The sequence below is a fragment of the Gorilla gorilla genome, chromosome 3 (assembly GCF_029281585.2).
Source record: "Gorilla gorilla gorilla isolate KB3781 chromosome 3, NHGRI_mGorGor1-v2.1_pri, whole genome shotgun sequence".
Classification (NCBI taxonomy): Eukaryota; Metazoa; Chordata; class Mammalia; order Primates; family Hominidae; genus Gorilla; species Gorilla gorilla.
In genome coordinates, this window is record NC_073227.2 from 50,608,636 (window position 1) to 50,623,711 (window position 15,076).

Genomic DNA, 15,076 nt, shown 5'->3' on the forward strand with positions numbered 1-15,076 from the left:
CTGGAGTGCAGTGGCGCATTCTTGGCTCACTGCAAGCTCCGCCTCCCAGGTTCACGCCATTCTTCTGCCTCAGCCTCCCGAGTAGCTGGGACTACAGGCGCCCGCCACCATGCCCGGCTAATTTTTTGTACTTTTTTAGTAGAGACAGGGTTTCACCGTGTTAGCCAGGATGGTCTTGATCTCCTGACCTTGTGATTCACCTGCCTCAGCCTCTCAAAGTGCTGGGATTACAGGCGTAAGCCACCGCGCCCGGCCCTTGTACAGCTTTTTAACATGGCAAAGTCAAATTATAATTTGAACCAGGTGAATAGGAAAAAGTTAAAACATATCAAAGCACTTAGAACTACTATTATCTGAGTGTTAGCTATTACATAATTAAAAATATTACAAATAGTATCTATAAGATAGATCATATTTAACCAGACAAATACATCAGAATCTTCCATAATACTTAACAATACCAGTTTATAAAACCTCTTTGTTGTGGTTCCATGGGAACATATTTGCAATAGGACAGATTACTTCAAGACAATAACACAAAGAAAGAAGCTCTTAATTCCATGTAATAAAATAGCAGTGATTATATATATACTTGTATCAGATCTTACCTGTCTAATTTTCAAGTTTGTTTCACCATCTAAGTTGGATGTTTCAATGTAGCACATGGCTTGGGGCTCACTGTAGTTTGGAGTTGAGAAGCACAAAGATTTAGTGGGGGAAGAAAAGCATAATAATAACTTATTTAAATGCTCAGACTCACTAAAGCCTTTCGTTCTAGACAAAGTAACAGTTACTTAGCTTCTTGATGATTTTCATTCTAACAGCAAGATGCTGTGAAGCAGAACCCATGCATGACAACTCATGGATTAGCTTTTCAGCCAGAAGGACCCAAAAGCAATTTCCTGACAACAATCAGTAATGGTCTTCAAGATAATGCAAATGAATAGATTTGCACATTATATTTAAATTGTTCATCCACATAGACACAACACAGACTGTATCTGAAATGTAAAGCAGTTTTGTGTCCGGATTTATCTTTAGCTCAAAAACACCACATGAGATTTCATGCTCATGGCACGCATGTAAATTGGTTAAGAAAGTGGTTGATGAGAAAATTCCAGATTGCTAGTTCTACAAACCTGCATTTACTACCCTTTTTAGCTATGATGAATAGGATCACATAAACCATAATATTTAAATTTAAGGTTATTTAAAAAAATATGAACAAATTTTACAATGAAAGTGGATATATAGCTTTCTCCCTCTATGTTTTCCACTCCTGCTCTCCTATTAAAGTTGCTTGAGAGATTCTCACAGCGGTAAAAACTAAAACTAAAATCAGTCAGCTAGGCCGTATTGCTCCTTGACCTAGAAGATGCACTTCGTGGGTTCCCCACCAGTGTGTCTTAGTAAAATCTGGTGTGTGGCAGCTGGCCCAAGGGGTCCATGTTCTCCAGTTTTATCACACCACCACAGCCCAGACTGTCTTATCTTTCCCTTTCACATGCTGATTTGACTTGCCCAGCAACTACAGACATGTAAGTTTGTAGCCCAACTGTATAATCTGATCCTTAATTCTAAAGAAAAGCATTCTAATCTGATTAATTCTTGGTTATATAATAGGCTTAATTTACGAATATCACATAAGTATTATAAATGTAATCTCTTATAAGCATGTGTACTCAAAGCTAGAAAGAAAAAAATTTACAAATTACAAACATCTGGAATTTTCTAATCAACTTCCAATTTGTACATGTGCAAAACAGACTATTCCTAGTTTCAGAAATGGGCATGTAGCTTAATTTTGTGGCCCGAAGATTTGTGAAAATTGCTTAAACACATAGACATTAATCAAAAATATTTTACTGATTCATTTTAAAGTAGCTCTGCAGGTTCTTCAATTTACCCTATGAGCTTTCTTTCGTAAAAGCTGCTACTTTTCCCCAAAATTAAGTCCTTCAATATTTATATTCTCACTCTATAACTTATTCAAAATTTTATTTTTAAAATCACTGTCATAATAGCAATTTGGCTCTGGAAATTGCTTGAAATTTGTAATTTACTTATGTATACATTTGAAACATAGTTTATGAATTTATAAAACACACCTTCTGATAATATAGAAGCACGATGACAAAGAAAATACTAAATGACAATGTTGATTCCATATTCTGACGATTAGAATAATGTTCTAATTCTACTTTTTTTTTGCATAAAGTAACTTATCTAGGTCTTTAAATGGCTAGGAAGTTAGGAAGTTCAAATGGCTAAGTTCTATTCGAAGTTGGGGTAATAAAATAAGCATCGAAATTCAGAACATTCTCAACAATCACTTAGGACAGCAGTTACTGAAGCAATTCTTAATAGTGCTGTGAAAAGGCAGCAAGAAGTCTCAGATAAGGAATCATGCTAGATCATAAATATTTCAGCAAATTATGATGACATCTAAAACACAAACTAGTCAAGAGAGGCAAAGCAGGCTTTTTGATTAGTAAGTGAAAAATGAAACAAGATGCATATCACAATACAGACACTAGTAGACAGCTGAAATTGATCACAGTAACGTGCACTTTGTCACTAGATACAAGTGGGATAAAAGTCGATCCCAAAGCATGCGGTACAAAATGTGCAACATCCAGCTTTGTGCAGGGGGTCCTCTATAAACCCTATGAGCCCAAATTATAGTCACAACCGCTGGAAGGATTTTACAGAACTTACAGAAAAATTTAAAATACAAGAATAAGACATGTTTATAATCTAATCAATTTTCAATGACTGTTTCATGAAAAGCTTAACATTATTCAAAATAATATCCCGGAGAGATAATAAATTAAGCCTTAGTACTTAGGCATGTTATTAAATACGAATATATATTAATGGTGCACAGGAAATTAAAATCTACCTTTACTGTCATGCCTCTTAGACTCCTATTGATAACAACAGGAGTTCAATTTGCCCAGCTGAAGGACAAGCATCAGTCAACATAGTATTCAAAAATCCCTTTAAAACATCTGTGAAATGTCCATCACCAAGCAGTATAAAAAGTTTGTGTTTTAAAGGAAGAGACACAGAACTCAACCATATTTGGGTGCAACTGTTCTCCGGTTTACGGTGAGGACCCACATACACGCATCCTATACGACTCAGTGGTTCTAACCTTGAGGACAGACTGATGAGATCTGCTGGGAGATGTTCCCCATTGGTCACTTTCACTATCTCCCCTACTGCCACCTACACGTCCCAGTATAAAATAATTAAAATGGCAAAAAAAAAAAAAAATGAACAGAGGAAAAAAAACAAACAAATGGACAAAAGAGACAGAAAGTTCGAAATTATTATAGAAATAATACATGTTAATAAAAACATCTAATGCCAATTTTTTTCAAAACTTATTTTGATCAGGTCTGAAGGCATAAGAAAACATTTCATATTTGAGGGTTATTTATTTGCTTTTAAGCCCAATTTAAAGTTTTAGTGTGAAAACTTAATTTTTAAAAGTTTACTCATAAGCTTATCAAATTAAAGCATATTTTATAGAGAACTACATTATAGTCTAGATTTTTCTTTCTCAAATTTCTCAACCTCATGCCATCTACTGTATGTCCACTTGTACCAAAAAAGGAAGAAAATAATAATGAAAATTATTTTTTAGGGTTGTGATAGGGTCTTGAAAAAAAAAGTATACTAGTCCCTGCCCCACTTAAAAAAAAAAAACTATCAAAAATGTTCTGACTCCAAAATATTTTTAAAGTTAATTGAATAAATATCTTACTAACTTTAATGCAAAGCTGCAAAGAAGTCAGCTTTGCATTATGCCTTAGGAAGATTTGCAGTTATGCCTTAGGAAGTCAGAAGGCATAACTGTAGCCTTTTGAGTTACTTAGCAATTAATGAAGTCTAGATAATGCATTGTTTTGGAAGGGTAAGCCTTTGAATCCAGAGAAATTTTTTCAGAGAGGGTATGAAATAGACATGCCGAGAATACGGACTTGAATTAACAGCTTATTTTACCTTACTTTATACTTTCTTAACACATAAATGTATTCATTATTTATTAAATGCTAAAATCTGTTTCATTTCAAAATGAAAGCCTATGAAACACAGTAACTTTCAACCATGTTCATGCTTTAATTTCAAACTACCTCACAGAAGATGTACTCTTAGTAATTAAAAATTTAAAAAATTGAAAATTAAAATATTATAAACAGTTGTTTACTCTTACTGCTAAGTGTTTGCTCACTTGCGGGTAAAAATCATCATGTACTTCTTTTGATAGTGGACAGTGTGAAGATAGTAAATTAGGAGTATTCCAACCCTGACTTAGTCATTACCTAAAGTCAAAATTTCTCTTTCAGTTAAATGATTAAACAACCACTACCTATTTCATGAGGTTAATGTAGATTCAAAGGAGCTAAGTAATGCTAAAACCCTTTGAGGAAAAAAAATACTGAAAGGTGGTACTCTGCTACATGGATTGAAATGTCTAACAGCACAGCTTTTATTTTGAATTCTACTCAATAACAAAAAGCAATGAATCAGATAATCTTTTAAAAATATAATCTTGGAGGAAGTTAATCGCTGTGGAGACCATATTAAGACACAGAAACTGTTTCGATAAATTGAAATTCATAGCCACCAGTAAGTGTTTTTAATGCTTATAAAACAAATTCTGTAAAAGTGGTCTAAAGTTTAAGAAATACAAGTAGCTTGCTGGGGAGTTTCTGAAGTTGGATAGAGTCAGACGGCAAAGATTTTGAAAATTTCCAACTTAAAATTAAATACAAATTCAGGGCAGTATAGTCGATTATCTTCACATTTTTGAGCATCAAAAATAAAAATTGTATTTAACGGTTCAGCCTATATGATTCATTCTATAATTATGTCTCTAAGAGTTTAATTGGGAAAACAATACTTTAACAAATTGTTAGAAGGTGTTACTATCATTTTGAACTTATATACAGTCACGTGACAATGACAGGTGTAGCTTCCGAGGAATGCATTGTTAGGCATTTTTGTCACTGTGTGAGCATCATAGAGGGTATAGTCTATAGGCCATATGGTATAGCAGATTGATCCTAGGCTACAAACCTGTACAGCATGTTACTGTATGGAATAGTGTAAAGAAACAGTAACACAATAGTAAGTATTTGTGCAATAGGAATTTTTCTGCTCCATTATAATCTTATGGGACCACCGTTGTATATGTGTTTCGTAATTGACCAAAATGTTGTTATGCAGCACAAGACTGTCAAACATTCAGATGGCCAACTGTCCAATACATTCATCACATTTTTACTTAGTAAAACTGAATGGACACCATTCTGTAAGGTACTCTTAAAGCTTATCAATTTAAACAAAAAGAATTGGGGAATATTAGAATTTGACCATTTAATCCATCTTAATATAAAAGATGTGAAATCAAGGCATGAGAGATTAAGCAGTTGGTTCAAAATCACCAAATCAGAATAAGAATCCTGGCTTTTCACTCCCTAAGGAGAGCTCTTTCTAGTGCCTGATACTACCTAGAACCAGAGACAATGACAATAAGCTCTCCCTCAAGCTAATTCTGAAGACGCCAAGAATGGACGGTTAGCTTCACTCAGTTTTAGAGATTTATCCTGATAAAGTTATAAGCAAAGTAAACTAAGAACAGAAGGGGTGATTTGAAAACATCTATATTATTTTTTCTGAAAACAAAAACCTATAGGTACATGGCACAAAATTATAGAAATATAACTACCCGCAGTTACTTTAATTGGTTGTAGACTTACTTCTATAAATATCTAGTATAAAAACTTTTATTTGTTCAGTTAAGTTTCACTAACTTGTCATGAATCGAATCACTTTAAATGATGACCTGATTAAATAAATTTTGAAAAAAGGACACTGTCCATATTTATATGTGGATTTACAAATAAAACTGTCCAAGGAAATGATGATAAACAACCTCTAAAATATTAAAAACAATTTTTCTTAATTTAAAATAGGACTAGTTTAAAGTTTTTAAACCTAAAACCATTTGAAAGTCACATTCTTTAAACAGTAACAGTGCCATATGTTCTGAATACTAATTCATGATTAAAATATGAGTAAAATGAAAATTATTTTAATTAAGTAACTGAAAGAACTTAAAAGAAAGAGCAAAGTACTTTTCTGTTGGAAGAGTATGGCATTTCAAAAGGCATAATGGCAAAAAGAATCATTCATCCATTTTTTATACCATTCCATCATAATAATCAAGAAACTTTGTAGGGATTTATGATGAACAAGGACTGAAAGATAAAAAATATCAATAGAACCCAATCCATGTATTATATAAAATAAATGACAGGAAATCTTAAAAGAGTTATGATCCCCACAAAAGATCTGGATAGATCCAGAGGGAGAGTAGACTCTTAATTATATTTGAATGATAAAGTATAGTACCTATCACTTATTCTATATGGCAAACATGAAAGAGCCCTTTAAGTCCAATCAATTTTTTAAATGTTTAAATAAAAATTATTAGAGAGGTTTTAAATTCTTCGTTTATTCCTTATTTCCTTGGAGAAATCACAAGGTCAATGCAGGGTAGAGAAACCATCCTCTACACTGTTTGAGCATCAGTAGGCATCTCTACCTTGATGAGAGAAGTACAGTGTCAGCAGGTATATACTCTTTGCCTTTTATTATAACTATATCTCCAACATTTACCTGAAAGAAAACTGGGAATTGGTTAATTATCTGCATTGAAAGACAGTTACAAATATACAACCCATTGTAAAAAAGCACAGAATACAGTAAAAATGGTTATCGGCAAACAAGAACCACTTATCTTCACAAAATGGAAGAAAATTATCTAGGAGTGAGACCAGGGTTGGAGGAATCCTTTAAAAAAAATGAACATTGTATATTGGATATATAACTTATCTTGAGAAAATCAATCTATTCTATCCACTTAATTGACACCTTAACTTCTCATATCCTCTCTGACATAAAAATATAAAGGAGGAATTTACCAATATAAATCTTTATCCTATTGAAGAAAATCTCAATGCAATTGGAGACGCTATCATATATAATTGCTCCTCACAATAACGCTTGTGAAACAAGTATTGCTTATAACTTATCATTTGGAGAGAAAGAAAATGAGTCTGAGATTCTGAGATTTTTGCTCAAGATCATGGGGAGTTGAAGAGCTTAGACTCAAATCCACATTTGACTGTCTGCAAATCCTGATTTTGCATAATTTTGTGAAACTATCAATGTATTTTAAATTAAAAATTAATCTCTTCATTGTACTACCTCTTAGCATTTTTCTAAGCCCGGCATAAAGACAAAGATATACTATTTTCAAAAACTGATAGCAGTAATTTAAGTGACAGATGTGTCATATAGCTTTTGGCAAACAATACAATAACTAAGCAACAACTTGGCTTAACTGAGTTGACCAAGTTACATTGTTAGCCGCTCCCTTTACATAATGAAAGTTGACCTCTTAGTAGACAAATGAGACTAAACATGAATTTCAATACTTAATAGATGGAAAAAAAAGACTTTCTAAATTAAAGCCTGTTTGTTCTTCCCTCTCCCTACTTTTCCTTGAACTCTAAAATAACACTATGAGGGTAAGAACAGAACAGTGTCTTTTGTGGGAATCATAAGAAGAAATTACTGCAGAGGCAGCCCACTGCGGTCTATTATTTACCAAAAGAAGAGGTTAGAAAAGGTTGGGGCAGGGGTATTGTCTTTTTATTTATGACATGTATGCTTAAGTTCTGGGTCCCTTGATTCAAAAAATAATTCAGCTGAAATCTGAAAGTTGGACTAGCTGAAACTGGCAAATTACCAGGGATCTTGGAATCAAACACCCCCTACCTCAAAAAAGGGCAAAGAGGAAAAATTAAAAACTGCAAGTATAAATGTAAACTGGTCCTTAAAATAATGTGCTGTGATGGTACTGTGATTACACTCACTGAGAAAGATAATAAAATGTAAATTCTCTGAAATCATGGCACTTAGAATGCATCCAGGTTACCATTTAATTTTCTTTAATCACCTCCTGTATGTTAATGTTTCCTCTTAAATTCAACTATGTGCTTCACAAAATCAGAATCACGTCCTCTACACTATCGTGTTAGAGTCTAACAGTCAGACTTAAACAAATCCCTAATTGATTGTGCTGCTTTCCAACATCTTTACTCATTTTAAGACAAAAGAAGGGCTTGTGGTTCCTAAACTCAATAAAATAGTAACAATTTATATGGTACTCCAGTGGCCTGGGAAAACCAGGGGCTTACTAAATGCTGAAGTTCTTACTAAAGCATGCTAAATCAATGACTGCTAAAGTTCTTTACTGTAAGGAAAGTAGGGAACTTAACTCCTTAGAATGTCTATGTTTAAGATCAATTTCTCAAAAGACATCCAAACACCTGTCTTTCCTTTTGGATTCTGAGCTCCTAATACGGCATTCCCCTTCCAGCCTAGTGTGTGCATAAGAGGGAACCAAGAAAAGAAAGTCAAGATGACAAAAATGCTTTAATCATACATATTCTAATTGGAGGAATGTCATGATAAAGCAATTTTAGTCCCCAAAATGCCAAAGTTAAGGAAATGTTTAGGGCTTTCAGTCCACTACCTACAGCCTTCTGAAGTCACTCATATTTGCAACATCAAGGATTATGTAAAATAGTAAGATTATCAGACTGCAATAGCCTGATTTAAAAATCCAACTATTAGCTGGGCGTGGTGGCTCACACCTGTAATCCCAGTACTTTGGGAGACTGAGGCGGGCGGATCACCTGAGGTCAGGAATTCAAGACCAGCCTGGCTAACATGGCAAAACCCCATCTCTACCAATACAAAAATTAGCTGGGCATGGTGGCGGGCACCTGTAATCCCAGCTACTCAGGAGGCTGAGGCAGGAGAATCGTTTGAACTCAGGAGGTGGAGGTTGCAGTGAGCCGAGATTGCGCCACTGCATTCCAGCCTGGGCAACAGAGCAAGACTCCATCTCAAAAAAAAAAAAAAAAAGAAAAGAAAAGAAAAAAGAAATACATATTGTGGTGGAAGCTTCACGCATTAAAGTGGCTTTACAGAGTAACTTTTACACATGCATACAGCCCACCATGCTTCCTTAATAAGCCAGAAGAATATGTTGATTCCAAGATTCTTTGGCTAAATTCTCCACCTGCATACATCTCAAAAACCTGTGAACAGTGTTAGCTGCACCTCATTGTAAAGAAATAATCTGTGGCAAGAGCAATGAAGCCAGCAGCTTACCGTTCAGGAGTCACAATGTAGTTCCTTGTGTAGGGCTTTGTGATTACCATACTTTCTTTTAAAACTATGTATCTGCAAGTTAACCTTTTGCAACAGGGAAAAGGTTTCAGGGCAGTAACTGGAGAGATAAACCACTAATATCTGAGATCTGAAGTCTGCCCAGCTGTGAATGATTAGATGCATGCTAGGCAAATTTGTAGGTCCTTTGAGGATCATTAAAGAGCAACCACAGTAGCCACACATTTAGAAAGGCAGAGAAAGAGCCCTGAAGTAAAGCCCATTTACACTAAGGTCTATCATATTACCTTGGCATGTAGATGACACTCTTGGTTTTGGTTTATTGATTTTATTTTTAATTGGACTAAATATCATATAAGGCAAAGAAAAGACTTGCCTCAAAATCTTGTTATCCCAACAAGTAAGGCTACTTTTGTGCCTGTTCACTTGTTCAATAAACGATTTACAAAGCCAGTATTTCAGTGTACATAGTACTATTTTTTTTCACCTATGATTATATCTTATGATACAGGAACCCTTACTTGTCTTGCTTGCTGCTTTAAGCTCACTGCTTGGCATATGCACTCAATAAACACTTGTTCAATGAATAGTATAATTTTTTCTGTGTTGCTACACCATGTGACATTACAGATTTTACTTGTCACAAAATATATGAGTATAAAATGCCATAATTTATAAAACTGTCCCTATTGTTGCATTTCCATATGTTCTAGTTTTTTGCTATTATAAGTAAATAATGCTACAATAAACATTTTTATACACTTGGAGATATTCTCCAACTTTAAGATTCTTTTCTTGGGATAAATTTCCAGAATCCCGTTTTCACAGTTCTCAATATAAATAGCCAAACTGCTCGTTCACAATAGTATGTAAATAAAATATTTCATAAAAATAAATCTGAAATGTTTGTTTTTATTTATTGAACAGGTAGCAAATGAAACTTCAATATGGTTTAAATTTGCAAATTTTATTAGGTTGAATATTATACTGAGTCTGGTCAATTATCATATTTCTGGTTTACTGTCAAGTTTTATTTATATAACAATGATCTTAATCATTTGTCCTATTTGGTGCAAATATTTCACATAGCCTGCCTACTTATTTGTGGCAGTTTTTGTTGTGTATTTGTTTTAAAATTTATATAATCTAATTCCATAGATTTTGAGATATTGCTCTTCTTCAAATATTTATTAAGGCCTTTATTCTATTTGTACGTTTTCTAAAAACAACATTTTAACATTTAACTCTTTTAGTCAGTTGACATTTATTTTAGCATAGGTTGTGACTTAGATATAAATATTCAAATGCTATTTCTTAAAACTGCTAATCTGTGATAGCAATTCTTTAAAAAATAATTTTTGCCTCCTTTTTCAAATATTAAACAGGCCTTATTTCAGGGCACTATATTTTATTCTATACTACTTAAATCTGCTCTATGTTATTCTACTCATCAATGTCTATTTTTGCAAACCACAGTATTTTAATAACTTCTGCTTTCCATTTCACCTGTAATCTTTGCACACTGTTCATTTTTCCAAAATGTATTCTACTTTCTTAACTGTTTATTTTTGCAAATCAGATGAAAAATTTAGTCAATTCTTGAGGAAAATATAATAATTTCCCTGGGATTATATTACTTCATAATTTGGAACAAGTGATATTTCACTTTTAATTTTTCTGGGAATATGACATACTTGTAAATTTGCATGAATCTTGAATATCAAAGTTTGGATGCTTTCTTTACAAAGGTCATACACATAACGTTAAATTTACTTGTAGGCCTCCCATAGGCCACTGGGAATGAGACCTCTTCTTCACTTTATTTTCAAACTTGATACTGCCAACTTAAGAATGACGTTAATTTTTGAATATTTATCATGATTTCATCACTGAACCAACTTTTAGTGATTCTAATTACTTCTATAATTCTAATTATTAAATAACTTCAGCTCTTTTGGGCTGGATGACTTTTGGCAACACTTTAAATTCTGTCCTTCTTTATCTCAAAATGGGATGCCTAGGTTAGGTGTGCCATTGACCTGTGAGATGACTGAAAATGCTATTATTATGGGTAATCCTGGCTGGTGATTTGTCTGTCAAAAATAGGAAAAGTAAGAATTACAATAATCCAGGTAGGTTAGCACAATCTTGAAATAATGATTGTTTATTAGGAAAATAAGACATTTTAAAGGTTTAGAGTGAAGTAGTACATTATTATCTCCTGACTTTCTGTTTATTTTCTGAGCAAGCAGCCTAGGTTATTTATTAGCATGCATATTTGTGTTAACTACACTGACAACCCTAGGTAAAATAATATTTGTAATAAAATTCAACTTATCATACTTGATTATATCCTACCTGTCTTCTTTCTAAAATGTTTAATTCCATAGGTGCCAGAAAAGAGTAGAAAAGAAACTTATTTTGAAATTGCTTTTAGCATTTTTATTTTTTCTTCTGAAAAAGAGATTCCTATTACAGAAATAAAACACAACCAAGGTATTTTCCCGTTTGTTGCTCTCATGTCAAAAACCAAAGAAAAAATAGGGGTAAATTTTCAACTATATGAAAGAGGAGATGTCAGTCTCTATTCTAGCCACTGATTGAAAATCAACAGAAATTTAATTAATTTTTAATTGGGGGGTACAAGATATCCCCTGCAGAAATACAAGATGACCATGACAAGGTAGAATCAAGGGCATGGACTTCAACTAGCTGGGAAGTACTGGAGTGCAAATAAACTGTTGGTTACACTTCGATTGTCCTAGCGAAATACTGTCCTGTGAGATACACCTCTAATGTCCTGGCAATCCCAGGAAATAAAGTGCCCTAAGAAGAGTGGCTCAGACTCCAAAAAGTCTTTTACCAAGTTACCAAAGCTATTCATTTGTGGATGACTAGATTTTAAACCTTCTTCCAGAACTAAGGGAGAACTAATAATAATTGCTTACCTTTTGAAAGTGAAGTCTGAAAAGAATAAACACCTGAATAACATTTGTTAAATTATGACTTAACCTACTAACTGCCATGTTAGAGGTCCTATAAACAAATTAATCTTTGATGTTAAAGAACTGATTTCATTAGAAGACAATGTTTAATTTGTAAGATTTTTGTTTTAAAGGAATTAGTGGTAAGCAAATGTAATTAGTCTCACTATATGAATTTGAAGTAAAATATGCAGAAGTAAAACATCAGAACTCAAATTCTTATTTTTACTTGGACAGTAGGTGAGTAAAGCAAAAAATTACAACACAAAACAGTTCATGGTTAAATAAAATCTATGATAACAGTACTCAAAATATACTATGAAAAAAACAAAAAGTTCTAGATATTTTTCAAAATAAGTCTTTCTATAATACAGCAGAAATATTAAATGAATGTGACTGAAGATGCCATGCATGTTTATATTACTAAATAGCTTTTATATTAGTAAAATTCTTCACATTTGCTCATATTATACAAAAAATTATATATACTAGAGTACACCGCTATGCATTTCTTCTCCTGGAACAAAATAAAAATCAGTGCATACCTTTTCCCAGTGGACAATTTCCCAAGCACCATTTCTCAAAACTGGAAAGAGAAAAGGTGACATTTTAAACAACATTTTTTACTATGAAAAGGCCATTTCTGATGAAATAATCATTTTAAACGAATAGCTTCAGTCAAAATAACTAGTAGCAATTTTTATAGGTTAAAATTCTAACTATGATAGCAAGAATATGTAAACTTACACAAAAATTAGAAACAACTAATGTATATTTTAGCTCCCACAACAACATCACTAACAGAGAGCATCTGATTGGTGTTACCAAGGGCTTTCTTTAGCACGTAGAGGAACTATGGGGCTCAGTGGAGGAGAAAGCCACAAAAATGATGTGAAAAAGGAAGCAACAAGCTTAAAAACATTTCAGATGCTACAAGAGTAGCAATGTTTAAAAAGAAAAATCACAAGCACAGAATAATAGATTTCTAATAGTAAAAATTTAACACATAAAGCCAACAGAGAAAGAATTTGTACCTTTAGGTTTATATTAATGCAAAAAAACAAACAGCAACAAAAAGCAAAAACAACCCAAATTTTCTTTTCTTTTTTTTTTTTTTTTTTTTGAGATGGAGTCTCACTCTGTCACCCAGGCTGGAGTGCAATGGCACAATCTTGGCTCACTGCAACCTCCGCCTCCCAGGTTCAAGCCATTCTCCTGCCTCAGCCTTCCAGGTAGCTGGGACTACAGGCATGCACCACCATGTGTGGCTAATTTTTGTATTTTTAGTAGAGACAGCATTTCATCATGTTGGCCAGGCTGGTATCGAACTCCTGACCTCAAGTGATCTGCCCGCCTCAGCCTCCCAAAGTGCTTGGATTACAGGCGTGAGCCACCACACCTGGCCCTAAAAATCCAAATTTTCTATATTTGGTTTTCTGAAAAGAAAAAAAAAAGGCAAAAGAAGAGGCTACTATTAAATTATGATGGGGGGTAGGTATTTCTTAGGGTTTCGCTACTGCTTCACATCAGTAGGGTTATCCAGTATAATTTATTTTTCCTGTGATGTTGTCTGTGCTATAACACTGAGTATGCTAATAAACACCAAAAAATAAAAATAAAACAGGATAAGAGAGTATGTGAGGTAGCCGGCACAGCACTTAGTACTTAGGGAGAGATATACGTCAAGGCCCATCAACAAATTATCCAGATGTAAATTCCATGAGGGAAAAGCATTTAATATTTGTTTTAATATTATATTCCCTGGAAACAGCACAGTACCTGGCACACAGTAGCTACTCAGTAAGTATTTGCAAAATGCGTAATTTATAGGTACAAAAACAGATTCAGTTTCTTTTGATGTTGGGATAGATGAAGCCTGAACCCTCTAAAGCGATAACAATAATAATCCCCAAAATGTTAAATAGCAAATTTAATATTAATTAAAAACAAAAATGTTTTGAAATCAGTGTCACAATATAAATTATTTAAATTAAAATATTATCTGTGTTTCTGAATTCCCTGAACACATACATTATGTCTTAGCCATTTTTTTTTTATTACTTGTACTTGCAGCACTTTTGGTATATAGGACATTCAGATGCTTATAAAACAAATTAATGAATACCTCACAGTGCATTTTGGTGAATCAACTTCATTTAATTCCAAGCTAGAGAGAGCTCAAATAAAGTATTTCCAGTACAATATCTTAACCGCAGAAGTTAAAATACCAATTTTTACAGTGCTTAAACAGTTACGGACCAAGGATCTAAAGCACAGGCACCTTAAATTGATCACTGTATCCTGAAACACAAGACTCTAATGCCTGCAGAGCTCACCCAAACTGATCCCAGGAGTAAATCCCCTGCTCGATGTTGCTCATGGAGCAGTAGGGGTTTGGTGTTTCTGACCTGGAGTCAAAAAAGCCTCTGGTAGAAAAGCAAGAGGTGCTGTCTCTGCCGGAGTCCAACAGTATGTTCCTCAAAATAAGTTGTAACAAAGCATAAAGAATAAATGAGGGCTGGGAACAGTAGCTCACGCCTGTAATCTCAGCACTTTGGGAGGCCGAGGTGAGCGGATCACCTGAGGTCAGGCATTCGAGACCAGCCTGGCCAACATGGTGAAACCCTGTCTCTACTAAAAAAAACACCAAAAAAATTAGCCAGGCATGGTGGCACACACCCGTAGTCCCAGCTACTTGGGAGGCTGAGACAGGAGAATGGCTTGACCCCACGAGGGGGAGGTTGCAGTGAGCCAAGATGACGCCACTGCACTCTAGCCTGGGTGACAGAGCAAGACTCCGTCTCAAAAATAAA

At 34.0% G+C, this 15,076-nt stretch overlaps 1 protein-coding gene across 5 annotated transcripts in view; it reads right to left on the reverse strand.

Moving 5' to 3' along the window:
• ATP8A1 (ATPase phospholipid transporting 8A1) overlaps window positions 1-15,076 on the reverse strand; it is a 247,709-nt gene that overhangs the window by 178,405 nt on the left and 54,228 nt on the right. For 2 of the 5 annotated variants that reach the window (XM_019025804.4, XM_019025805.4), the window contains exons 6-8: window positions 12,809-12,849; window positions 6,620-6,693; window positions 609-678 (exon numbers count right to left, since the gene is read on the reverse strand). In XM_019025804.4, coding sequence (XP_018881349.2) covers window positions 609-678; window positions 6,620-6,693; window positions 12,809-12,849 — 185 coding nt within the window. Of the gene's footprint in view, window positions 1-608; window positions 679-3,157; window positions 3,232-6,619; window positions 6,694-12,808; window positions 12,850-15,076 lie in introns of all 5 variants that reach the window. The other 3 variants (XM_055384700.2, XM_004038622.5, XM_055384701.2) reach the window with 2 other exon arrangements.